The sequence below is a fragment of the Vicia villosa genome, unplaced genomic scaffold (assembly GCF_029867415.1).
Source record: "Vicia villosa cultivar HV-30 ecotype Madison, WI unplaced genomic scaffold, Vvil1.0 ctg.002018F_1_1, whole genome shotgun sequence".
Taxonomy (NCBI): domain Eukaryota; kingdom Viridiplantae; phylum Streptophyta; class Magnoliopsida; order Fabales; family Fabaceae; genus Vicia; species Vicia villosa.
In genome coordinates this window covers 45,578-71,778 of record NW_026705813.1, presented here as the reverse complement: position 1 = coordinate 71,778, position 26,201 = coordinate 45,578, and the positions used below count along the sequence as shown (strand labels likewise).

The window sequence follows — 26,201 nt, the reverse complement described above, 5'->3', positions numbered from 1 at the left end:
TTTTGTAAAGGTTCTGATTCCTAGATTTAATCCATTCTATTCAGTGATTATTTATTTAGAAAAATGATTATGATTGGTTATTAATAATCGAATTGTTAACCGCCTTGTGATTAGGCAATATGGAATGTTGATGGTTTAAGGTTCAAGGTGAACCAATGTTAATCCCTAACAGGCAGTGATGGATGTGAATTATGTTTTTTTGAAAGGACCATTGTTAGCCTTAACCGACGGTGTTAAAGACCACTCAGTAAAATAACTATGATATTTAGGATTTTGATCCAGTGTTGTGATTTGTACTTGATAATGGCAGTAAGAGGTTTGGATGGAGATTGTTTGCATTTCTTCGATAATGCGTCATGTATATCAGAGATTAGCTTAGGACTTTGGTCCAGTATTGAGGATCACTTAGTAAAATAACTCTGATATTTCTGAATACGGTCCAGTGTCTAGGACTTTGGTCTAAAGTTTAAAACTCCGACCCATTATTGTAGGATGGTACCACATGTTAGGGAGAGATATGCATTGCACAATGACATTGTAAATTGTAATATGCTTGATATGTATTATCCTTGTTGTTTATACACTGCTTAAATAGTGAAATGTATTCTCACCCCTTTCTTGTTTCTATGTTTATACTTTTGTACCTTATACAGGTAATTCCCATATTAAGACTGAGGAGTGATAGCTATGTGTTTTACGGAGGATGATGTAGTTGGCCTCTTCAGTAGTTTAATTTTTTGTTTATGTTAACCGTACCCTTTTTCGGCTTAATTTGCAGTATTCGTTCTAGTTTTTGCTCTGATATTGTAACATTGTGATGTGATACTTTTTGCTATGTCTTTTTAGTTGTTTTTGGACTAATTAATTATGCCATGTTTTGAATTAAATCTTCGATTGGAACATGAAAGTTGGAGTTTTGTCAATGTGACACCCTTGTTTTTATCTTCATTTTTCTTGCAACATTTTATAAATTATAATTGGGGTTTTAGGTGTTACAGAATACAGATTAATGTCTATGAATATGTGTTCCAACACTATAATGATGCCACCAAATGAAGTTTGTATCTCATTATGTTGATTTTGGATCATTTGGTTTACGTAATCCTAATCTCTACTCAAATCACCTTTACTATTTCTCCACTAATTCTTCAGCGTAGCATGGAAAGACTCAACTTGATTAGTTGTTGTATTTCTAAAGTTTCTAACCTGATACGTACAAGCACAAAAAATCTTCTCATTCACTTGTTCTAGAATTGTACTTTCAACATATTTCAAGAAATCTTTATATTTCTCACACACCTACCTGAAAAGTCTAACAAAATCGGAATATAATTCATCTGTAAAAGAATTTATTATAAAATTCCATGCATCCGTTATTGTTTCCAGTATCACGCTAGCTTTTACCATTTTCCATCTTCATCCTTGATTTGTTTGGTCCCTACCTTAGGTTTAAAATGACTTCTCGCATTATTTGTGATGTGATACTAATAAAGTAATGCTTATGAAGTAGGAAATACTTTTGCAACCAAAACCATCAATACGATATCGCGATTAGTAACAATGACCTTCGCCGTGTTTTTATTTGTCCTTCAACATTGTCCAACGCACTTCTAAAGCCCAAGAAACGTTGTCCTCTTTTCGATTTTCAAAAGTGCAAACCCAACAGAATAAGTGTTTTTGATAGAGGTAACACCAATAATTTCTAATAGTGGAAGTATGTACTTGTTGGTCTTATACATTGAATCAATGATGAGTCAGATGAGAAATGTGTTGAGCAACTTTATGGAATTTGGATGAGTCCAAAATATATCTCGAACGGTTTCTCCATCCTCGCACATTTCAGGCATAAGGTAACATGCAATGGGATGACCGGCTAACATGTGGAACATATCATGATTATGTGTACCACAAATCATATTAAATCCCACATTTATTATTTTCTAAAACATATCCACACAACTTAAAAGGACAGTCTCATTTCCCCGAATTAGTGTCATCTCGTTTCAACTTCTAGAGAGAAGTTGTGTACTTGTCACTTCTTTTGCATCTCATTGTCATAAATGCAAGTCTTCTATCTAAATCATTGTCTGACCTTCTAATTGCAACGCCAATCCCTAATTTGGATGTCTCTGTGCGGATCTATTGGATCGTATGATCACGAACATTAAACTCTTGTCCATTTGAAAATTAGTTGCCAACATCTACCTTCACTGTTTATATCATAATATGGATAGTTTCTCTTGACTATCTATTCCTAATGAAATTTGAAATTGATTTGAGTGGAGTTATACTCCATGAAGGATTGAAAAAATTACCTACATTATTCCCACCTAAATTAGACAGATTGTCAGCATGTAACAGAATTTATTCAGTAAGAGCCGAGTTTTGATGTAAAGGGAGATACTACATCAACTTAAATACAACAATTAGGAACAATTTTAAAATACTAAAATGAGAAACGATGAAATTACACAAAGAATAAACTTCATTCAAGTATAAAAGCTCCAACAACAAAATATAGACTAATAGCCAAGAGGAACACTTAAAGCTGCTGTAGTTTCTAAAACCTGTTCCTCTTGTTTAATGATACTCGCCAATACAGCTTCGGAGGATCTCAATTGATGCTTGATATCTTCTGCATGTTGATTGACAAAATACAACTTCAAACGCATCTCTTCGACTTCCTTGGTAACTTGTTTCTTAGAATCCAATAGTTTTTGCATCGCATCTTGAGAGAATTGTAAATCAGGAAATAAAGCGCGTTTTTCAACACCATCCAACCAATCGTTGTTAAAAGGAAAATTGCGCATAACTTGTAATAAGTTAACAAATTCAGAATGACTTGAACCTAAGACATCCAACACACTATGTGTTAGGAGGAATTTCAACAAATCTGCAAGGCAAGTGTAGGCATAACCCTTGAATCTATTAGTCAGTAAAGCATCCTTTAAAAGAATAGAAGGATGCTTCACAAAGAAATCTGTCAATAGAGACAAGGTTTCATAATTCAAATGATTCTCAGAGACTAGTTGCTCAAGCTCCCTCCTGACAAATAAAGAAGAACCTGAATCTTCTACTATTTGAGAAGTGTCCCCTGAAAGTATAGCCAATAATATTTAAGCTTCTTCGAGAACAAGAAAGTTAATTACAAATAAAATGAAGAAAAATTATTCACCTAGATTTTTAATCTGATTTGTTTGCAGTGGGCCTCCATGATCAACAACATCCATAGCAAGTGGCTCTTTTGTGGAAATTGAAAAAGATTGAATGGCTGTTTGGCCATTACCATATTCCTACTCATGTATAACAAAATAATTGAATAAATATCAATTTCTCTAAATTATTAATATTTGTAGCATCAACCTCATTATATTTTCTAAAATTATATATTTTAAATCTTGGCACACAACGTTATCGCTGATTAATCATAGAGAATCAATTAATTTCACCGTCCACTAGTACTGATCTTGTTTAAATATAGAAAAAAGTTCTATATGGACTTGACTCAACACATGAATTATTTACACCTAGTGAATTTCAAACTTAAGACCTTGAGAAAAACACTAGACCAACTATTAAGGGTTGTAAAAGTTTAAAGCTTGGTGCCTACCATATACAACAAACTCACCTGGGATGAATTATTATGCTCAGAAGGATGTCTTAATTTAGAAGTATACTTCAATCCCCGCCAAATTATAGGATATGCTTTTTGTTTGTTTAGAATGAATTAAAAGTTTGAAATTATCAAAACTGAATATTATATATTTCATTATGGATCATTGATATATATATATATATATATATATATATATATATATATATATATATATATATATATATATATATATATATATATATATATATATAATATTTACGAAACTTCTTCTCAAATGTGTGAATATCTATCATTTCAATTTAAAAACAATTATTTCATTAAATCCAAATTTAGAAAAACAATAGACTCACATGAGAAAGTTTTTCACGCTTAGAAGTTGATGCTGCTAATGTCTTAACATTAGTTGATGCAGCTCCTCCTTCAACACTTATTTTGATATCCTTCTTAGATTTAAAAGAATAGTTAAGTTTTCAGCATAATTCAATTCCTGCATAATAACATAAGCAGATTTAAAGGAGATATACCTTTTGTTTAGGTGACTCATTCTTTGTTTCAGAGATGGGGGATAAAGTTGCTGCTGCTATTTTTTCTGACGATGAACCCTTGGATAGCATGGAAAATTAAATTAGTTGCAGGTACTTTTAAGGAAGCAATTGAGGTAAAATATGTTGCTTTTCATATTTTTATTTAAAATATCTTAAAGTTATAATGTAACATTATAATATAATTTGATTCACGTAGCCGACTACGGATAAGACTTTGTTGTTGTTATATTTCTATTTTGTTTTGTATAAACAAATAAGTGATATTGTATTACATTGTTTCCCTTAGAAGGTTTAATTGTTGCTTGAGATTCTCCACGTGATTGTTGTTGGGTCGTTGATTGTTCATTTATCAACTCCTATAATAAGAACAGAATGCATTAATGATCATGACATCACCATCTTCCTACATAGATTCAAATCAACAAATGATATAATCTAATGATTTTAAGGTGCAGTCTGCAACCGTAACTGCGATTCAATATGCACGACCGCATCAGACGCAATTACGATGGGAAGCAAAAATATGCGTTTGGCCTTCATTCTAAACCAAATCTCAAAAACTTAATTTACTTCCTATACAATGAAAAATCTTAACATCTAGTGTTTTTAATGCAGTATTTCAAACATTAAAATTCACACTACACGACCGCAACGCGCATCACATTAATTGCAAGCGGATTCACAAGTTTAATTTGAAACCATGATTATCATATTGCAACAATTCATACATCTTTTTCATACGTTGAACCTTCCAACTAAATGCATACCCTAAAAATGTAAATTATATTTGCAGCATATTCATAAAAAGCACTTGAAATAATATGAATTATTTTATTTACCTGTGAAGGTGTGACAGTAGCATCAGTTTCTTCAAGTGAAGTTTGTTGATCCATTGTTCGTTCATTAATTGGTGCCTGTAATAAGAACAAAAGCATCAGTCATTTTAAATATTGGCACTCGGCCTTACGACCGACTAATTCAAGCAGATTAATCCCACTATTCACTTGTCGTGGCTCCATTGAAATACAGGGAAAAGTTCTATATGAACTTATCTCAATACAAGAATTGTTTGCACCTAGTAGGATTCAAACTTGAGACCTTGAGAATAATACTCTGTCAGGACTCAAGTCGTCACCACTAGGTCTACCACTGAGGGTTGAACATTTTTAAAGCTTCATGCCTACCATATACAACAAACTCACCTGTGATAAACTATTATGCTCAGAAGTAACTGTTGGACCTGATGATGTTATTTCTATGGAATTGGTTGATGTAGCTCCTTGTTCAACACTTATCTTGACACCCTGCTTAAAATCAAAAGGATGTCCTAAGTTTGAAGTATAATTCAATCCATGCATTTATTGAAAGACTAAGAAAGAGTGAATACAAGCAAAATGAGAGGAAACACTTTTTGTTTAGAATGAACTAAAAGTTTGAAATTATCAAAAGTGAATATCATTAGAAAGAAGCAAAATAGAAATATAAGCAACTTAAGGGATATGCCTTTTGTATAGGTGACTCATTCTTTGTTCCTGAATTGGTGGACAAATTGGCTGCTGCTATTTTTTCTGACCTTGAACCCTTGGGTACCATGGAATTGTAAATTAGTTACAGGTATTTTTAAGTAAGGGAAGAAAAATATATTTCTTTTCTTAAAAATATCTCAAAGTTAATGAATTAGATAAAACCATGATCTTCAAAATAATATTATAGTATAATTTGATCTATGTTTTGTTGTTATATAAACAAATAAGAGGTATTGTATTACATTGTTTTCCTGAGAAGGTTTAATTGTAGCATGAGATTCTCCTTGGGTTGTTGATTGTTCATTTAACAACTCCTGTAATAAGAAAATAATGCATTAATGATATTATCATATCAAAAATCATAAAATTTACATCATTCTTACTATATTTAAAAGTATATATTTTAGTTTTGAAAAGCATTATTTCATTGCAAATAACAAATAAAATTAGAAAACAAAAGAATTTCAGTATTAAGCTTGATTCTAAAAAATCCAATTGCTTAGAATTTGATTATTATGTTGAAAAATCATAAAAATTAATATAAGCAAAAAGGGAAATACCTTTTGTTTAGGTGACACATTCTTTGTTCCTACAGCTTTTTCAGACATTGAACCCTCCAACTAATTGCATACAATGAAAATGTATATTAAAGTTGCAACATGGTCATAAGAAGCGCTTGAAAAAATATGTATTACTTTATTTACGTGTGAAGGTGTGACAGTAGCATCAGTTTCTTCAAGTGGACTTTGTTGATCAACTGATTGTTCATTCCTCGGTGCCTATAATAAGAACAGAAGTATCAGTCATTTGGAACTGTTGATTAGTTTCATTTGAATAAGTATATATTTTAACATGACATAGAAATTACTTCTGAATTTGTTGGTAGTTTTGCTACTAATGGTGTCACTTGACCAGCAACATTTTCAACAAGTTCTTTGTCTGTCTTTTGTGTTTGTTTTACTTTCAACTGCACAAAAATAACATGTTTTAAATATATAATCATGGTGATTGAATTTAGGTGTGGAAAACTTGAATCAATATATTGGTATTGACCTGTGGAGAAGTCCACTTATTTTTTGATGCTGCTTCAACTTCAATCTCAGTAACTAACTCTTGAATTCGATTGTACAAATAAGAATTCCTTTCAAAATCTACAGCAAAAATTTAAACGTATTAGTTGAAATAACAAAAGGTTAATTAATAACAAAAGATTGATATACACCTCTTTGTAGCAGTTTGCATGTGCAAATATTACAAAACATAGTTTGGCAAAATATTGGGTATATGTACCTGGAATATCATGAGAAAAACTCCAGAAGTGGGGTATTCTTGTTGTTGAAGTCAAAGAGAGTTTATCACAATTCTTTATTAAACGATATTCAGCTCTCTGAAATTGAATTTCCTGTGTCTGGAAGAGGCTTGGTAGACCCACAGTTGCTACAAAATACAAATTTGGAATCCTGACAATCTCAATTCCATCACCTTGACTACTTTTAAATATTTCCTTTAACTCTTTTGCTTTTGTTATGATTAGAACCCTTAACTCAGGAAGTTGGTTACAAATAGAGACTGGAAACACATATTTCAATTTATTGCATTTTTTTACAGAAAGTGCTTTTAGCTTTGGGAAGCATGTTGTTGAAGACGACATGTTTTGATTCTCCAAATCATCTTGGAAGATATGTTGCAACTCCTCACAGTCACCTATCATTAACTCATCCAATTGTGGTAGGTATCTTAATATAGAAGCAGGGAAAATTATTTGCAATTTTTCACATCCAATAATTCTCATCTTTGTTAGATTCGGGAGGAAAAAAGAATTTTTGGGACCCACAAAAGGACACACCATCACATTCAAATTTTCCAACTCAATATTTTGCAATCCTATGTTCACTTGTTGTTCATTTACTTCATTGACACAAAATATACTTTCTATTTTGGAGTTAGTTAACACAAGGTCTTCCAAAGCAAGCAAATCCTGCAATGAACAAATGGAAAATAAACATGCAGATTTGGAATACATGGCATTCATGTATTCTACTTTTCTTCATATTTCCTATGCTTTTTTAAGATTAGTACTTAAAAATGAACAATTATTCTTATATACAATTTAATTTATATATAAATATTAGCGACCAAAATTTCGTCATTAATATTTTTTATTTTCTTTTTCTATTTTTAATCCTTTTTATTATTACTATTTTTTTTCTATCTTTTTAAAAAATTTCATTTTTTTTAATTTTAATTTTTACTAAAAGTTTCATCTTTTTTATTGTTTTAACAAATAATATATTTATATAAAGATGTACGTATATTTGTTTAAATATAAAATATAACAATAGATGATAAGTGGTATAGTGACAAGGTTTTATTAAAATATGCAGAGGTCACGAGTTTGATTCTTAGGTATCATAACTTTTAATTTTATCTTACAAAAAAGAACACTAAATTCGGTCGCTAAATTACGGTGACTAAATTTGTCGCAAAAGCTTAGAGACTAGCCTTTTTTCAATCGAAAATTAATGATCGCTAAATCGGTCGCTAAACGTTTTAGTGACCAATTTTAAACTTTTTTGGTCTCTAAAGCGAATTTTCTAGTAGTGCCACTCAAATAATTTTTCTAAGCTATGGATAACACCAGTCAATCATCATTTATTTCTGTCCCTATTTTTAATGGTGAAAACTATTATTTGTGGCGTGTTAAAACAAAGACACTTTTTTCATCTCAAGATTTGTGGGACATAGTAGAAGAAGGCTTCACCGTTCCCGTAGATTCTCCAGCTCTTAGTGCAGCTAAAGAAGAATAGTTAAAGAAAAATAAACTGAAAAAATTCAAAGGCGTTGTTCACCTTGCAACAAACGGTGATTGATGCAATTTTTCCAATAATTATTGGAGCTAAGACTGCCAAAGAAGCGTGAAACACATTGTAGGAGGAGTTTCAGGGAAGCGATAAGGTACGTGTAGTTAAACTTCAATCTCTAAGAAGAGATTTTGAACTATTAAAGACGAAAGAGTTTGAGACCGTTAAAGATTATTATTCTAAAGTTAAAGAAATAATTAATCAAATGAGAGATTTTGGGGAGAATATTCTTGACAAGAAAATTGTTGAAAAAAATTCTAATTACCATGCCCCCAAAGTTTGACCAAATCATGACAATGATCGAGGAAACCGAAGATTTGTCCACTTTATTAGCGACAGAACTAGTGGGCTCTCTTGAAGGATATGAACAAAGACTGTATAGGCATAAAGAAGATACACTTGAGAATGCCTTCAAGTTAAAGCTCAAATATCAGCCCCAAAATATTCAAAATGGAGGAAAGAAAAATTATGGAGAAACTTCCCTAATTTCTTGAAGAGAAGTTTCTTGAAATTTCTTTAAGAATAGGTCATATAAAGATCCTCCATGCAATATATGCAAAATACTAGGCCACGCCAATTTTTTTTTTGTATCGTAATATGCCACAAAGCAACCATTGCAAGAAGTTTGACCATGAAGAGGAAAATTGTCGAAACAAAAATAGGCATCAAGCTAATTTTGCAGAGGAGAATGATCAAGAACAATGTATTTTCTATACCACTCAAGACTCAATCAAAGAAAAAGGAGTAAGCTGGTACTTAGATAGTGGATTAAGCAATCACATGGCCAAGGATGAGACTATTTTCAAAAGCATTGACGAGTCTCTCAAAGTTATTGTTCTACTGGGAAATGGAAGTAGTGTTGAATCAAAAGGCAAAGTCACTGTCATGATGGAGACAGATAAAGGTACGCGACTCATCCATGATGTCTTACTAATTCCCCGCCTAAAAGAAAAGCTTCTAAGCATTGGCCAAATGATAGATAGAGGCTAGACACTTTGAAGGAAGTGTATGCAAAATCTTAAACGACAAAATTAAAAGGGTTGAGATAGCCCAAGTGAAGATGGATAAGAGCAATAGAAGCTTCCGACTAAATTTGAAATATACAACTAACATTATTGTGAAGGTACTAGTTGATGATTCATGGCTCTGGTATCGAAGATTTGGCCACTTCAACACACATGCCTTAAAAATGTTACTTGAAAAGAACATGATGAGAGATCTTCCTAGCATAATTATAGAGATGACTAGATTAATGCTCAAGGAAATGGGGTTCCCTAACACATTCTGAGTTGAAGTAGTCTACACTGCTGTTTACATACTCCATAGATGTCCAACTAAGGCAGTACAAGATAAGACTCCAGTTGATGCTTGAAACGCAAATAGCCATCAACAAAGCATCTAAGAGTCTTTGGATCTATGTCCGACAATCACATTCCAGACGTGAAGATGCACATACTTGAAGACAAGACTATACAAAGTATCTTCCTGGGGTATAACACAATCCAAGAAGGACTACCATGTCTATAACTTGAAAACTAAGAAAATCATCATAAGTCGAGATGTCAAAGTTGATGAGTATGCTTCATGGAATTAGGATGAAGAAAAAGTGGAGAAGAACATCCTTATACTAGCTCAACTACCTCAAGAAGAAGTAGAGGAATAAGATCCAGGTGAATCTCCTTCACCTTCACCACAACAACAAGAACAAGAACTACCATCACCAGAGTGTACAGAGACAAGTAAGATCTTTGGTGGAGTACAATGAGAAATTTGCACCAATAGCTCGTCTTGATGCCATAAGAGCTCTATTAGCTCTTGTAGCACAAAAAGGATGAAGTATTCATCAACTAGATGTCAAACCTTTCTTCCTCAACGACATACTTGAATAAGATATCTATATGGAACAACCACAAGGATTCATGTCTAAAGGCAAAGAAAGCAAAGTGTTGAAACTAAGAAAAGTACTCTATTATATGAAGAAAACACCACGAGCTTGGTATAATAGAATCGATCAATATTTTGTGGATCGATGAATCAGGAGGAGCAAGAGCAATATACATTAGATCTCAAGGACAGTACACTATCTTACTATATATATATGATCATGTCTACACGGGAAACAATATTAAGATGATGATGGAGTTCAAAGAAGACATGATAAAGACCTTTGAGATGACCAACCTTGGTTTGGTGAGTTATTTCCCAGGTACAGAAGTAATTCAAAGAAATACAGGATATTCATCTCACAAAAGAAATACACTGAAGGCTTACTTATGAAATTTAATATGTACGGTTGAAAACTGTCGCTACTCCACTCATAACAAATGAGAGACTATAGAAAAATGATGGAGCACCAGAAGCTGATGCATCTAGATACAGAAGTCTAATTGGAAGCCTCCTATATTTGACAGCTACACGACCAGACATAATGTATGCAAAGCCAAAGTCAAATACACTTTGGAGCAGGAAAAAGAATTTTGAGGTATATACAAGGAACCTAAGAATTTGTTATATGGTACACTACCGAAATCGACTCAAGATTACTTGCCTAAACCAAAAGAGATTGGGCAGGTTTGGTAGATGACATGAAGAGCACCTATGGTTATGCCTTTTCACTCGGATCAGGAATTTTCTCTTGGACGTCGAAGAAGCAAGCTACGGTTGCACAATCAATAGCAGAAGCAGAGTATGTGGCAGCTGGTGAAGCAAGAAGTCAAGCTATATGACTTCGCAGGATACTTGAAGACATGGGAGAAAAATAAGATAAGCCTATTTAAATCAATTGCGACAACAAGGCGAAGAATCCAATACACCAAAGCAGAACAAAACATATATCAATCAAGTATCACTTTTTTAGGGAAGCTGAAGCAACTAAATAGAACAAACTCGACTATTGTAAGACAGGAGATCAAACTGCAGGCATATACACGAAGGCATTGCCGAGACCAAGATATGAAGAGCTACGAGCTACGCTTGGAGTCATACAAACTTGCATTAAGGAAGAGTGTTTAAATTGCTACAAATTTCTAGAATATTCTTAAATATGTAATGCGTATGAAAATAGTACAAGAGTCTAGAATTATAATGTGTATGAGAATGGTAGAAGAACTTGGAACTATAAGTGTATGGAAATAATAGAAGAACCTAGAACTATCATGCTACTAATATATCATGAAACATCTAGAAAGAACTAAAATAATATAGAAACATTCACCACCATTGAGAGTTTGGTGAATTGAGCCTATAAATAGCCAATTGATACTTTTCAAATTATCATCTAAAAAATCAATGTCATAGCCTTGTTTCTAAAACAATATATTCTAAAACTATCTTATATAAAGTATCAACTATTCAAATACTTATAAGTTCCAATACAATACATTCTTCATCAGAGTAATATTAGTATCATTACTTAGGTTCACAAACAAAAAATTCAACTCATTTTAAGTGTTTTATTTAATTTTTGCATATTTTTAATAGAATAATTAGTTTAGTTTATTTCAATAATAATTTTTTTATTTTATTAAAATATTTTTAATAATAATAGTTATTTTAGTTTAAATGCAACAAATAAAAACATAATAATGAAAAAATATTAATTAATATTACATTGGTAATTTAAAAATAATAATTTGAGACTTAAATATAATACATGGAGTATATGAAGAGAGGAATACCTTCATGATTGTACCAAAAGACTTTATATTAGCATCCCACGAGCAATATTTGAGTACAAGTTGATTCAAAACTGGCAATGTTATATGATATTGTTTGGGGCAAATGGCAACTAAGCTTTGCAGCTCCCAAAGATAGACACGTTCCAATGACGAAAGATGAAGATGATATTCAGTGTGGTTTTGATGATCATTAGTGTAGTGTCCAAATATGTACTCTAATTGCATGCAATCCTTAATGGTAAGCTCTTTTAATTTTGGGAACACATTGCCAAGGGTATTTCCACCTGTACTATCGTGATCTCCCGTGTCTATTATGATGTGCTTCAATTCATGACATTTTTCAAGTATCAAAGTTTCCAATAACATTTTTGGAGTAATAGATAGGACAAATACTGATTTTATCTTCTTCAAATTACTCAACTCAATCTTTTTAATATTGCACATGATCTTTGATTGTCTTGAAAGACATTGAGCACGCTCCCATATGTTTATGCTAAGACAATTTGAGTTTGATTCCTGCAAAATATAATCCAAATAAATAGGAAATTTAAATAATCTCATAGTGCACATATACAAAATTCCAGAAAATACAAACATATCTTTTCTTTCTTTTTTATTTTTATTTTTAAATTAAATTTTTTTCTCTTATATAATATCATTTTGTGTGTGAAAATATTATTAAATTGTCTTGTATATACATGAAAAAAAGTGTAATAACTAACATATCCGAAGTAGGTGAAAGAGTTACCATTACTTTAGTGTGCGGTTGATTCTCATCAATCAATGGAAGTTTAGAACTTGTGGTACTCCTCAATTTTTTACCACAACAATACATATCAGTCCATGACAAGATGCTCCATTTGATAGTGTTTGAGTGTGTAGTTGGCTTGGAAGCAGATATTGAAATAGGAGATGACCTGTTAATGGAGAAAGACATTGTACGATTACATTCTGGAAAAATGTCAATAAAATTGGGTACACAGCCAAGCTTCATATCTTCTAGGGACCCAAGTTTGACATATTGACCAAATATGTATTTCAACTTATCACATCTTTCCACCCCTACAGATTTTAGTGCAGGAAGATCATGAGCAGAGATAAGCGGAAATATTATTTCAAATTTTGGACAGCCCGCAATTATGAGATCTTTCAATTTCATAAACATTGGATTGCTACTGTTGCTTTCAAATGTTTCCCCTTTTCTTTCATCTTTTATTAAGTATTCAAGATTCTGACAATCAATTACTATCAATATCTCCAACAACACTAGATTATGAGAAGTTGACACTTCAAATAAGGAGCTCAACATGGGACAATTCATCAATGACACACTCTTTAAATTGCATTGGTTTGCAATCCTTGATAAGCTTCGCAACTGTTTGCAATTAAATATAGATAGACTCTCTAAACTCTTAAAAGAGTCAGCAGAAAAAGAACCCTTGCACAATTCTTCCAAACTGTCCATATCATTCAGAACTAGTCGAACCAACTTGGAGAAAACATTTGATATTTGAGAATGAGGATCCTTAGTGTAAATAAGGAACTTTAGTTGTGAAGTGGAATGTAAGTCAAGCTCAACAAGATTATTCATACCGTGATCCATATGAACAATATCAGGTATGATATTTCTCCATTCCCCCTTAATACTTGTTAGTCTAAGAACCTCTGCTTCTTGCATACAATGTTTGAGTGTTGTTTCAGATAGGAAAACCTTATTATCCGAATATATCATAGACACATACTTTGACAGTGAAGAATAAGTTGTATCTTCATCACTTACATGAAACCACTGCAATTTAGGGAAAGTTATTTCTCCATGAATATCGTAATTATATTTTACGACCAACTCTTGAAGTGATGAGCATCTTTTAATCACTTCAAATGGATTATTCCCACCAAATGTACACCATTCCAATTTCAAAAATCTAAATTTCTTTAGTTCTGCAATTTCATTAGGCAATTCATTAATTTCACATAGATACAAATCAAGTTCTTCAAGACTTTGCAGCTTTCCAAAGATAGAGATGTCACCCAAAAGACACTGTGCAAACATAAGAGATCGGATATTCTTCAATTGTTGCATTGATTGAGGTAATGATATAATAGCTGCGCAACCAAGACCACTACGTAAATTAAAAACTCGAAGGCTGGTATTATTTTCAAAAAATGAATTTGGGACTTCAATTTCTCCATGAAAAGGCATATGCATGATGACAATTAGAATCTTAATCTTGGAACCATCAAACTTACAAGAAAAGATCTCCTTTACATCGCTTACGCATAACAAATATTTAAGATTTTTCTCCTCTTCAATCATTTCCTTTTGATTTTTGTCATACACTTTTCTTGTTTGAATCTCTTTGTTCGCTATCCATTGGGCTGCATCACGAACGAAGTCGTGCATTTTCACTCTCCTTTGACCGGCCTCCAACAATAAACAAGAATCTAGGAGTTTGTTTTTGGATATAACTAATTGTCTTCGGGTTTCTTCGTAGCTGCCATAAACTTCCCCAAAAAGGCCTCCTCCGATGGCATGTCTAGCTAAACTTTCAATTAGAATTTCTTCATCTTCTCGAAATACAGAACACAAAAGGAATAGATTCTTGGCCTCTTCATCCAACTTATCATAGCTAAACTTCAAGCATTTATAAATTTCAAGAACGTCATCATCATCCTTGTGCCTTGAGATGTCTTTTTTTAAGAATTTTAAGGCCATGTCCCATTCCTCTCGATGTTGCTGAAGTTTTTTGCCCTTCAAACTACTAGCGATAACAACAATTGCAATAGGTAGGTTTTTGCATTCATTTGCAATTTTACGGCCCCTGTCAAGAAAAAATTGCGTTGAGGTGGTTTCACATAGATCGGCATACTTTTTGAACATGATCCATGCATCTTCTTTAGATATGAGATTTAGTTGGATTATCTTATTGCACCCTAATTTGTGGCACACCAACTGACTGCGTGTGGTTATAATAACCCTACAACCTTTGTGATTGTCACTAGACGGAATTCCAATTTCTTCAAAATTGAGTTTGTCCCACACATCATCCAATATTAGAAGAATCTTCTCACCATTGGTTAATCTGTTCCATAGTTTTTCAGGTCGATCTGTATCATTGCAGTTATCAAATTTCAATCCCAAAGGCTTGGCAATATCATCTTGAATCTTTTTAATATTGGGAGATGATGACACTGTCGTAACAATGACCAGAGTAAATTGTTTTAATTCCTTAAGTTCCTTACCCACTTTCTTGATCAATGTAGTTTTACCTGTACCCCCCATTCCATGCAACCCAATTATATAATTGTTGTCATCTTTGAGTTCAGCCAAAAGCTCTGTGTATTGAGTTTCTCTGCTTTTAAGATGCACATAGTGTTGGGTCGTGTATCGTTCAATATCAGGAAGATGAGCAGGGAGTCCAATTGTAAGTTCCTTTCTTGTTGCCATCAATATTTTAATTCGCTCCTTCTTATTTACAAGAAATTTTCCTCTAGTATATCTCCATAAGCAATGAGGACAGGATTCAAAAAAACATTTTTGTCTTTTTTTGGTATCTTCTTGAATGAGCTGATCAACTTCTTCTTTCCAAGCACGAGCATCAGGTAGAATAACTTCCCCTCCTCTTGTTGCCTCTTCAATGTGTCGCTCAAAAGTTGCCCTTTCTACTTCTAATCTAACTTTTTCTTCTTCGAAATCCTTAGCAATGCATGTGAAGCAACAAATATACCTTGATTCTGCAATCACCTTATTTACCAATTGCTCCACATATGGTTTCGCCAAGTCAAGCAAGAAACTCCCCATCTAAATAAATTTCAATAGATCAAAGTTAGGCATATATGTATGTTTTTACAGTGTGTTGGAAAATAGAATGGTTGATAATGAATTTTATTTTGTCAACATACTATACCCGGCCTTGTTCATAAGAAAAACAATTCTCACGTTTATTAAGAACGATAACTAAAAGCATTAAGAATGATAACTAAAACCATTTCATTTTCTTGATTTCATGTAAAAGAGACAATACAATTACTAATATACTATTAATTACATTGTCATCCACTAACAATATTAAGTAATTAATTTAGGGATAGTTTTGGAATAAAACATTAAATGCACATAAATTTGTTGACTTTTGTTTATATTTAAGCACAAAAATTTTAGAAGACTTTTGCTTATAAATAAGGTCGGAGAGAATATCATTTATGTATTTGTTAGGTCTAAGACAATGAATATAGTTTTTAAGAGAACTAGACTTTGACTCGCACGATGCACGAGAGTTAGAAATAATGTTGTGTTTTTTAAATTAAATTTTTAAATATTATATATTTGAAATAAATATTAATGATAGGCCAAATAAAATAAAATAAAATGATAATTTTGAGTAAAAAAATAATTTGGAATATGCATTAAAGTTAATTGTTTTATAGATTGTTTTATACGTGGAAAAATGTAAATAATTTTTTATAAGTGATTTATCACACCATATATAAAAAATTCATTTTTTTAATTGTTTACTCATATAATCTACTAATATTGATGTTTCTAAAAAATGTACTACTACTATGTCAATAGCCTTCTTCTAAATAATATTATAAAATCTAATATAAAATCTAGGTGCAGGTGCATAATCTTCCGGCAGCTGTGATGTTAGAAAAGGTGGGGAAGACATTGGAAAATTTTATTATCTCTTTTGTGGAATATGAAAAGAACAACAATACTAATTTTTGGCGACAACATATGCGTATTCGAGTTAAAATTGATGTTCGTCAACCCTTGAAACAAACCACTCGAGTGAAGAATAAAGGAGGTGATTGGTGCACGGTGAAATTTAAATATGAGAAACTAAGTTTGTTCTGTTTTGTCTGCGGAAAGTCGGGGCATTCAGAACAACGTTGTGAGGTGCAATTTGCTATGATAAAGGACGATGGCACGCGAGAATGGTCTAACGATATTCATGCTGACACTCGTAGGTTTTGGGGAGGTGGAAAGTCATCTAAATGGCTGAAGAATGATATACATGGAGGGCCGGCATTGGAAGAGGAAGCTGAAAGCCCCAGGCGCGTGCTTCTCACGCACGTTACAATGCAAAGGGGAGTGGTAGTCAACCATGGGCCCCACCTGAAGGAAACGTTAATACGTACAAAATAATGTGCAGAATATTAGTAATCAAGGAGAGTTAGTAGTCACTAAAAAGAAATCATTGGTGTTTAAAGCTTCGATTCTCCTGGCCCCTTACGATCGAAATCAGTCAAAGAAAATTTAAAAATGATGTTATCCACTTGTCTTGACCTATACCACCCATTCCAAATTAGACAAAATAACCTAAATCATGACCTGCCCCACCCATTCCTAATAAAACAAAAAAGCCTAAATCATGACCTCATTAAAACTGTAGCCTTCCCAGTCAACCAACCTAACCAACAAAACCCCATTGGCCCCATCCAAACATATGCACCCGCGGCCTTAAATATGTCTAACCTCATGCAAAATGAAGTGTTAATTCAAGCTTCAGGTTCTAACCAGAATTATACCGCGCGAGAACTAATTCTTCAACTTATCCTCACACCTATAGCCAACCCTTCTATTAATTCTCTAAACCCAAAACCATTTAAGTTCAAGACAAAAAATGCCCATCGAAAAAACAATCTCAACAAACTTAAAAAATCTCAGTGTTCCAAAACCAGTACCAAACCTTTGTCTCAGTACACCCATCCTACATATACCCTTCAACTTTCCTTCAACAAACCGGCTTCCCCTGATTATAAGCTCGGTTCTGAAAACATTGAGAAGAAGCTTCATCGTGACGATGCTACAGACAATGCTCATAATAGCGAAACGGAAAAGGAAGCCCTACAACATTTTTTAAAGTCACGTCCTGGCAGCCACGACTGTCGGGACTCATGAAAATTTTAAGTTGGAATTGTCGGGGACTGAGCAACTTGCATTGCACTTCCGAACCTAAAGAAATTAAACTTGCTCAGAAGCACTAACCATGCATTATATTTCTCTCTGAAACTTTGACGAATAAGCGTAAGATGGAAAACATTCGGGTTTCGCTTAAGTTTGAAGCTTGTTTAACTGTCAAAATCGAAGGTAGAAGTGGCAGTCTTGCGGTGCTTTGGAGAAATTCAGCAGTGTGTAGTGTGTTAAATTTCACCCGTAATTATGTAAAATTGTTGGTTAAAGAATATAATCAGTAAGATTGACAGTTATCGTGCTATTACGGCTTTCCTGGCCGTAGTAGACGTAAGCTTGTGTGGGATATGTTGAGGGATGTGAGGAACATTTCGAATATGCCCTGATGTATCATCGGAGACTTCAATGATCTCTTGTCTCAAGAAGATAAACACGGTATTCATCTGCACCCCAACTGGCTTTGTTCGGGTTTTCGACAGTGATTAGTGACTGTGATTTGGTGGATATCCCTGTGATAGGTTGTCAATTTACATGGGTCAAGAGTAGAGGTTCTGAGCATATGATTGAAGAAAGACTAGACCAAGCTTTCACAGCTCCGCAGTGGTTGAACTTATTTCCTACTGTATCTTTTACAAACCTTATTGCTTGTCATTTGGATCATAGTCCCATTCTGCTTTCCTGTAAAACATTGCAGACCTTACGTCGGGATGTTAAGTTTCGGTTCAAAAATAGTTGGCTGCAGGAGAATGATATTGGTTAAGTAATTCAGTCGGGTTGGAGGTATGGAGATGACAGCATAGTTGTGGACCATCTTTCCTCATGTGCAGAGAGTCTTGAGGTTTGGAGTAGGCGGAAGCGTAACAGCAGGAAGGGAGATCTTGGGAAAAACTTAGAAGTTATGGAAATGTTTCGAGAGGGGCGTGATAAGTATTCGTCGAATAGATTCTTTAAGGCTCATACTGAATATAATCAAGTTCTTATTAGGGAAGATGCCTACTGGAAGCAACGGGCTAAAATGCATTGGTTACGGGATGGAGATATGAACACGAAGTTTTTCCACCAATCCGCGACGGCTAGGAATAAATTTAAGAAGATTTAGTCGCTTCAAAACGCGGATGGCAGCAAAAACATTGACCCCCAAGGGCTGTATGATATTGCGGAATTTTTTTGAGGATTTGTTCCAAGTCGGCAGTGGTGTTTACGAACCAGTGCTTAAATTTGTTAATCACAGAACTGATAATAATGATAACCATCAGTTACTACAGCCGCTAACTAGGGAGGAACTTCGCACTGCTCTCTTTGCTATGCATCCTGATAAATCTTCGGGGCCGGACGGATTTAATCCTGTGTTTTTTCAGAACTTCTGGGAAGGGTGTGGGAATGATATTTTTGAAGCGGCATCGGCTTGGATAGAGCATGGTTTCTTTCCTCCTTCTATTAACGACACTAATATCTGCCTGATCCCTAAAGGGGTTAATTTTAAGTCTATGAAGGATTTCAGACCCATTTCTCTGTGTAACATGGTATATAAAGTTGTCTCTAAAGCCCTCGCGAATAGATTGAATATTTTATTGGATAAATACGTGTTTGAGGAACAATCTGCATTTGTAGAAGAAAGATCTAATCTTAATAATGCCATGATTTCAACTGAAGTTATCCACACCTTAAAAAGAAGGACGAAAGGTAATAAAGTGCATCTGGCACTTAAGATTGATATCAGTAAGGCTTATGATCGAGTGGATTGGGGCTTTCTGAGAGGTGTGTTGGCTAAAATGGGATTCTTGACAAATGGATACATTGGATGATGGTGTGTGTTACTTCAATTCACTATTTTGTTCTTGTTAATTCGGATGTCATTGAACCTATTGAACCAGGAATATGATTGAGACAAGGAGACCCTCTATCACCTTATCTTTTTATCCTTATCTCTAAAGGATTGTCTACCCTCATTAAAGAGTATGTGGCTAGCGGAGATATTCAAGGGATTCAAATCTGTAGAGGGGCAACTATAGTGTCCCATCTACCTTTTGCTGACGATTGTTTTTTGTTTTGCAGGGCAAACCTTACGGAAGTTAGACACTTGATGAGTTTACTTGACACCTATGCAAAAGCGGCTGGCCAAGAGATTAACTTGTCAAAATCAGAATCTTTTTTAGTCGTAATTTGAGCTTGCCAGTGCAAGAGGACCTAGCCGACATTATGGGAGTTCATCATGTCATGGGAACCGGTAAATACTTGGGGCTGCCATTTAAGATAGGGATGAGCAAGAGCTCTATTTTTTCCTTTATTAAGGACCGTATTTGGAATTGCATCAACTCTTGGAAAGGGCGGTCTTTATCCAAAGCTGGAAAAGAAATCATGATCAAATTTGCTCTACAAGCTATACCGGCTTATATCATGAGTATCTTTATCCTTCCGGATGTGGTGGTAAATGAGATTGAGAGGATGTTGAATTCTTTTTGGTGGGGTGGAAGATCTAATAGCAAGGGGATAAAGTGGAAGGCCTGGGATAAACTGACTTGTTCGAAAGATGTGGGTGGCTTGGGTTTTTGGATTTTAAGGCTTCTAACTTGGCCATGGTTGCTAAGCAAGGATGGTTTCTTATGGCAAATTCACATGCTTTAGTGTCCAATTTTTTTAAAGCAAGGTACTTTCCGAGAACTAATTTATTCGAAGCTAAGTTGGGTTACAATCCTAGTTATGTTTGGCGGAGTATTTGGAAGGCCCTAGAGGTCCTTATTCTTGGGTATAGGTGGCAGATTGGTGATGGTAGAAACATAAGGGTTATGAATGAACCTTGGTTGCGGGGAAGTAGAAAGATTTGCTTGATGGGACCTCAAAACCAAGGTGTGTACACTTTAACCGTTAATGATCTTTTGTTGCCTAATGTTAAACAATGGAATATGCGAGTTTTATGCGATTTGTTTGACTATTCAGTTGTCAGAGATATCCTACATGTTCCGTTGGCAGAAGAGGTGATAGAAGATCGCTTGGTTTGGAAAAAAGAGGTTAACGGTAATTATAGTGTTCGGTCGGGTTATAGACTTTGGAGGAAGCGTCGGGAAAGAGTTGACTCGAAAAGTGGAGGATTAAATTGGAGTAGTCTTTGGAAAATTACAGTCCCAAATAGAGTAAAACATCTTATTTGGAGAATTTGTAGTAATTGTCTCCCGTCAAGGGTGCGCCTCAATCATTACCATGTGTCGTGTACTCCAACCTGTTAGCTCTGCGGGAATAATTATGAGGGCGTTTGGAACGTATTTTTTATTGTTTGGAAACTAACTCTTGTTGGAAGACGGCAGGACTTCTCGATATTATATCCCCCACCTCCATACTTTTCATGATATCAAGTCCCTTATCCTTGACATTTATTCTAAGGAGGATAGGAAAACTGCAGGGAGAGTTGCGGTTATGTTGGAAGGTTTATGGAAGAATAGGAATGACTTTGTTTGGCACAACGAGAAGGAAGATGCATCTAAGCTTGGTTGGCTAGCCTTCCACAAGTGACAAGATTGGTTTCTAGCACAAAATCTTTGGGAAACACATTCAAATAACAGAGATTTGGTTACTTGGAGTCCGCCTTCTATTGGTTGCTTCAAATGTAATGTGGATACCGCCTTTAATCAGCGTGTCGGGACTACGAATCGAGGTTGGTGTATTCGTAACGATCATGGTAACTTTATTGGTGCAGGTACTGCTTGGGATAGTTGCACTTTCTCCGTGTTGGAGGCGGAGGCCTTAGCCATTAAGGAAGCTATCCAAGTAACCTCTAATCTTCATAACCTACCGGTGATTTTTGAGAGCGATTCCCAATAGGTGGTCAAAGCCATTAGTTCCAATTCGAATGGTAATTCGGAGTTTATTTCAATTATAAATTCAATTAAGTTGTTGTTACTAGAGTTTCCTAACTTTGAGGTTAATTTTATAAAGCGTCAAACGAATATGGTTGCTCATACCTTAGTTAAGGTGGCCAATTCTTGGACTCGATACTGTATGTTTGATGAGATTCCTCCTTGTATCACTTCATATTTGATTAATGAAAGCAGTTAAGTTTGTTACTATCAAAAAAAATTCTATTTATAGTTAAGAGAAAAGATAGTAAAGTGTTTTCAATATTATAATGATATAAATGGCATATTTACAAACATAAAACTTAATAATATTTTCTTTTACAAATAAATTTGAAATTTTTTTATTTGACAAAATAAAAATGAAATAAATCTTTTTTAAGTGTTCATTTATATATTATATTAAATCATAATAAAAAAAATTATATTTAAAATATATTTATAATACAATTAAAAGTGGATACTATTAGTAAATAGTATTAAAATTAAAATAAAAAATGTACAAATATGTATTAAAATGATGAAATAAAAAGTGATAAAAAAAATGAAGTAATGAATATAACATGAAAAAAAATTAATTACAATGATGAAATGGAAATTTTTAAAAACATTTATAATTTTTAATTTAAATATGTATTAAATTTAAAAAAATATATTAAATTGCATTAATAGTATGAATTTAGGAAATAAGTTATGTAGTTAATTTTTATTTTTAACCGTGAGATGTAAGTTATTTTTAAATTTTTATTTAAAGTCATGATATATTTTTACAAATTTTATAAATATACACTAAATTATAATAAAAAGTATATATATTCTATTTAGAGTTTAAAGGTGGTGCCTTGACAGTGTAAACTAATTTTACACGTACAATCAATTAAAATCCTTACACTCGCCATGTTATATTAGTTTTTTTAAATTAAAATTGTGTTTTAATTGAATACATGGTTGTGATTGGTTACATTGTCAGTGCATATTTCTTTTTCTCTTCTATTTATTAGACATTTATATTATCATTAAAAGCAGGTTATATGTTATTTATATGACATAAATGTGTGATTGAAAAAAATAGTGAACTAATTTTTAGGTTTTTAATTAATAAAAAATTAATAATGAATTTCTTTTCATTCATAAAATTGTTACATTTTTACTTTGTGCATTTTTTGAAATATCTTGCAATTTTTTATAAATAAAAAGTTCAATTTATTTAGAGTAGTAATATAAAAATAAATTTTGTTTTATAATGACAAAAAGATATTAGTAGTTAAAGAAAATTGTATCATCTCTCAGAAGAAAATTAAAATTTTTTATTTATGATTTAAAAAAAAACAAAAAGATATTAGTGGTGTATAAATTTATGGACAGTGATAAGTCCAGTAAATAATAATATTACTAATATTGTTTCGATGATAATTTATAATGGTTTTGTATATAATTTAATATAAATTTTAATTATTTTTTAAATTAATTACAAAGTTGATTAATAGTGGAGATTTTAAAATATTGGTTTAATTGCAACTTTAGTCCCCCTATTTTGTTTCTTTCTTGATTTTGATCACTCTATTTTAAAAACCACTATTTTAATCCTTTTATAAGTTTTCAGTGCAATTTTCGTCCCCTTATTTTGCTTTTTTCTGTAAAATTAGTCCCTATTTTTGTCTCTTTTTTAACAGAAAATTCAGAAGGGGGACCAAAATCGTGGTTTTAAAAATGAGGGGACCAAAATCGAAAAAAAGACAAAATAGAGAGACCAAAATTACAATTAAGCCTAAAATATTTAAGGTTATGATTAAAATTTATCGTAGTTTTAAATATTATGGTTGCGACTCAAGTAAAAACACTTGGTTATTGTGAGAAATAAGAACAATTAATCCTAACCATTAATTTTTTATTTATCGAAATAAAGGGACTAAATTAATTTCTCTTTCCATGATACTCTTCCATTCATTGTAACTTAACTTATATAGTTTATGCCAAAATTTAATTCACATTATAATTAAAGAAAAATTTATTTGTTGCATTTAAACACAAAATAATTTTATAAAGAGTGTTTATTATTTTTTAATTAATATACAAATAATATTGTTACTATATAAAAAAATAGAAATTAATAAACAAATTAAAATCTATATAATTTTGTATACAAATAATATTGTTTCTATTAATAAACAAATATATATATATATATATATATATATATATATATATATATATATATATATATATATATATATATATATATATATATATATATATATATATATATATATATATATATATATATATATATATATATATATATATATATATAAAATAGAAATTGATTTTATAAGGATAATGGATAGCGGCACAGTTTGTGGCTTGATTGCCTGCATGCTATTTCTATATAATTTTTATTATATTATATAACATATAATTTCATCAATTAACTACAAAATATATTTAATATTCTTCTAAAAAATAGTCAATTTATCTTTGAAAATCGTAAACAAATTATGAATAACTTTTCTTTGAAAATCATAAACAAATTATAAATAATTGATCATGTTGAAAAGTTAAGTGAAAATCGAAAATAGAAATCATATACAAAATTGAAAATCTGAGAAAATAACAAAAGAATAGCATTCATGAGATTGTTTTCTACCTCAATCAAAGTTTTAATTTAAATATTTTCATTTTCTCCTCCTTAGAAAGTAGGTATCAATCTTCTGTTATTTTCTCTCTTTTTTTTAATGCTTGAAAGCAACCTTATTCACACAGCACAAGATGGTTTCTCTAAAAAATCATACAAAAACATAAAACAATCTAAAAACTTGTTACCTTATTTTCAGCAGTGAATGCTCAACTCAAGTAGCTATTAGGAACAATCTTCGAGATCTGCAGTATCAAACAAAAGAGCAGAGAATGGTAATTCGGAGTTTATTTCAATTATAAATTCGATTAAGTTGTTGTTACAAGAGTTTCTAACTTTGAGGTTAAATTTATAAAGCGTCAAGCGAATATGGTTTCTCATACCTTAGCTAAGGAGGTCAATTCTTGGACTAGACGCTGTATGTTTGATGAGATTCCTCCTTGCCCTTCATATTTAATTAATGAAAGCAGTTAAGTTTGTTACTATCAAAACAAAAAAATTCTATTTATAGTTAAAGAGAAAGATAATAAAGTGTTTTCAATATTATAATGGTATAAATGCATATTTACAAACATAAAACTTAATAATATTTTCTTTTACAAATAAAGTGGAAATTTTTTTATTTGACAAAATAAAAATGAAATAAATCTTTTTTAAGTTTTCATTTATATATTCACACAGCACAAGATGGTTTCTCTAAAAAAATCATACAAAAACATAAAACAATCTAAAGATTTGTTACCTTATTTTCAGCACTTTCAGTGAATGCTCAACTCAAGTAGCTATTAGGAACAATCTGCAGTAGCTAATATCAAGAGAATAAGGTGAGATGTTCAAGGTAATTCCTGTTCTGTATCAAACAAAAGAGCAGAGAATATATAAGAAGCTTTTTTCTTTTTCTTTTTTGGTTTTATTCATAAGCAAGGAATATATTAAGCCAAAGTAACCACTAATATTCCAAAATGAAAGAGTTGAAACACGTCTCCATTGATTCTCCCTCCCAGCTTCCATGAACTTCCAGCCAAGCCAAAACCAAATGGATACAAGTTTCTCTTTGGTTGAATTATTGAAAAACTTTACAGTATTATACATCTTTTTCTGATTTGTATCCTGATATATTATAGGGGTGTATCCGGTGAGAACTGATATCTATTATGAGAAACGAGAGCTATCCATATCAAACTTCAGATTTAATTAACGTTCAAGATTTGTATCCTCACCGGATACAAATCAATTTCAATTAACGTATCCGGTGATTATTCAGATTTAATTAAATTTTTAATTAAATAAATTGTTCCAGAATTAATTTTAAAAGCAAATAAAACTTTTAATATTTTAATAATAATTTAATCATCACAATAAATAATAAAGATTATTAAGTACAAATTTACAACAAAAACATAGTTTATTATCTGAATAATCAATGATTAAAAAAATAATTTGTAACACCCCACACATATTTGTCTAGAATAATATGCATAAAGTATTATATATGGTTCATAAGACAACAAATACATAATGTTTGCAGCGGAAAAAATAGAAGTACACGATTACAAAAGCCGAATGTTTCATGGCCAAA

At 32.3% G+C, this 26,201-nt stretch overlaps 2 protein-coding genes across 8 annotated transcripts; one reads left to right on the top strand and one right to left on the bottom strand.

Annotated features, from left to right (window-relative positions):
* Positions 1-2,352: 2,352 nt before the first annotated feature.
* On the bottom strand, positions 2,353-25,521 carry LOC131637508 (uncharacterized). Of its 7 annotated transcripts, XM_058908095.1 has the most exons (20): positions 25,365-25,521; positions 25,006-25,067; positions 24,811-24,867; positions 22,099-22,163; positions 12,974-16,027; positions 12,226-12,741; positions 6,978-7,665; positions 6,741-6,838; positions 6,556-6,654; positions 6,383-6,466; positions 6,248-6,307; positions 5,930-6,001; positions 5,665-5,742; positions 5,364-5,465; positions 5,001-5,075; positions 4,434-4,517; positions 4,141-4,218; positions 3,967-4,059; positions 3,176-3,293; positions 2,353-3,094 (listed from the first exon to the last, which is right to left on the bottom strand). In XM_058908095.1, the coding sequence occupies exons 5-20, from the start codon at positions 16,025-16,027 to the stop codon at positions 2,523-2,525; spliced, it is 5,871 nt and encodes a 1,956-aa protein (XP_058764078.1). In that variant the 5' UTR covers positions 22,099-22,163; positions 24,811-24,867; positions 25,006-25,067; positions 25,365-25,521; the 3' UTR covers positions 2,353-2,522. The 7 variants fall into 7 exon arrangements, with proteins under 7 accessions (XP_058764078.1, XP_058764077.1, XP_058764079.1 ...); XM_058908094.1 differs by lacking the exon at positions 22,099-22,163; XM_058908096.1 differs by lacking the exon at positions 22,099-22,163 and having other exon boundaries at positions 3,967-4,056.
* Positions 18,262-19,241, top strand: LOC131637516 (uncharacterized). Its single transcript, XM_058908107.1, has 3 exons — positions 18,262-18,385; positions 18,661-18,897; positions 18,970-19,241. The coding sequence occupies exons 1-3, from the start codon at positions 18,262-18,264 to the stop codon at positions 19,239-19,241; spliced, it is 633 nt and encodes a 210-aa protein (XP_058764090.1).
* Positions 25,522-26,201: the final 680 nt, after the last annotated feature.

What these genes read in the sequence shown, in the direction of transcription:
- LOC131637508 (XM_058908095.1), bottom strand. Translation starts at nt 16,027, where the DNA reads ATGGGGAGTTTCTTGCTTGACTTGGCGAAACCATATGTGGAGCAATTG. An exon ending in AACCGCACACTAAAGTAATG is followed by an intron (nt 12,742 to 12,973) that starts GTAACTCTTTCA and finishes TATATTTTGCAG; the next exon opens with GAATCAAACTCAAATTGTCT. An exon ending in ATGTGTCACCTAAACAAAAG is followed by an intron (nt 6,002 to 6,247) that starts GTATTTCCCTTT and finishes TTCTTATTACAG; the next exon opens with GAGTTGTTAAATGAACAATC.
- LOC131637516 (XM_058908107.1), top strand. Translation starts at nt 18,262, where the DNA reads ATGGAAAACATTCGGGTTTCGCTTAAGTTTGAAGCTTGTTTAACTGTC. An exon ending in TAGTGTGTTAAATTTCACCC is followed by an intron (nt 18,386 to 18,660) that starts GTAATTATGTAA and finishes TCCCTGTGATAG; the next exon opens with GTTGTCAATTTACATGGGTC. An exon ending in GCTGCAGGAGAATGATATTG is followed by an intron (nt 18,898 to 18,969) that starts GTTAAGTAATTC and finishes CCTCATGTGCAG; the next exon opens with AGAGTCTTGAGGTTTGGAGT.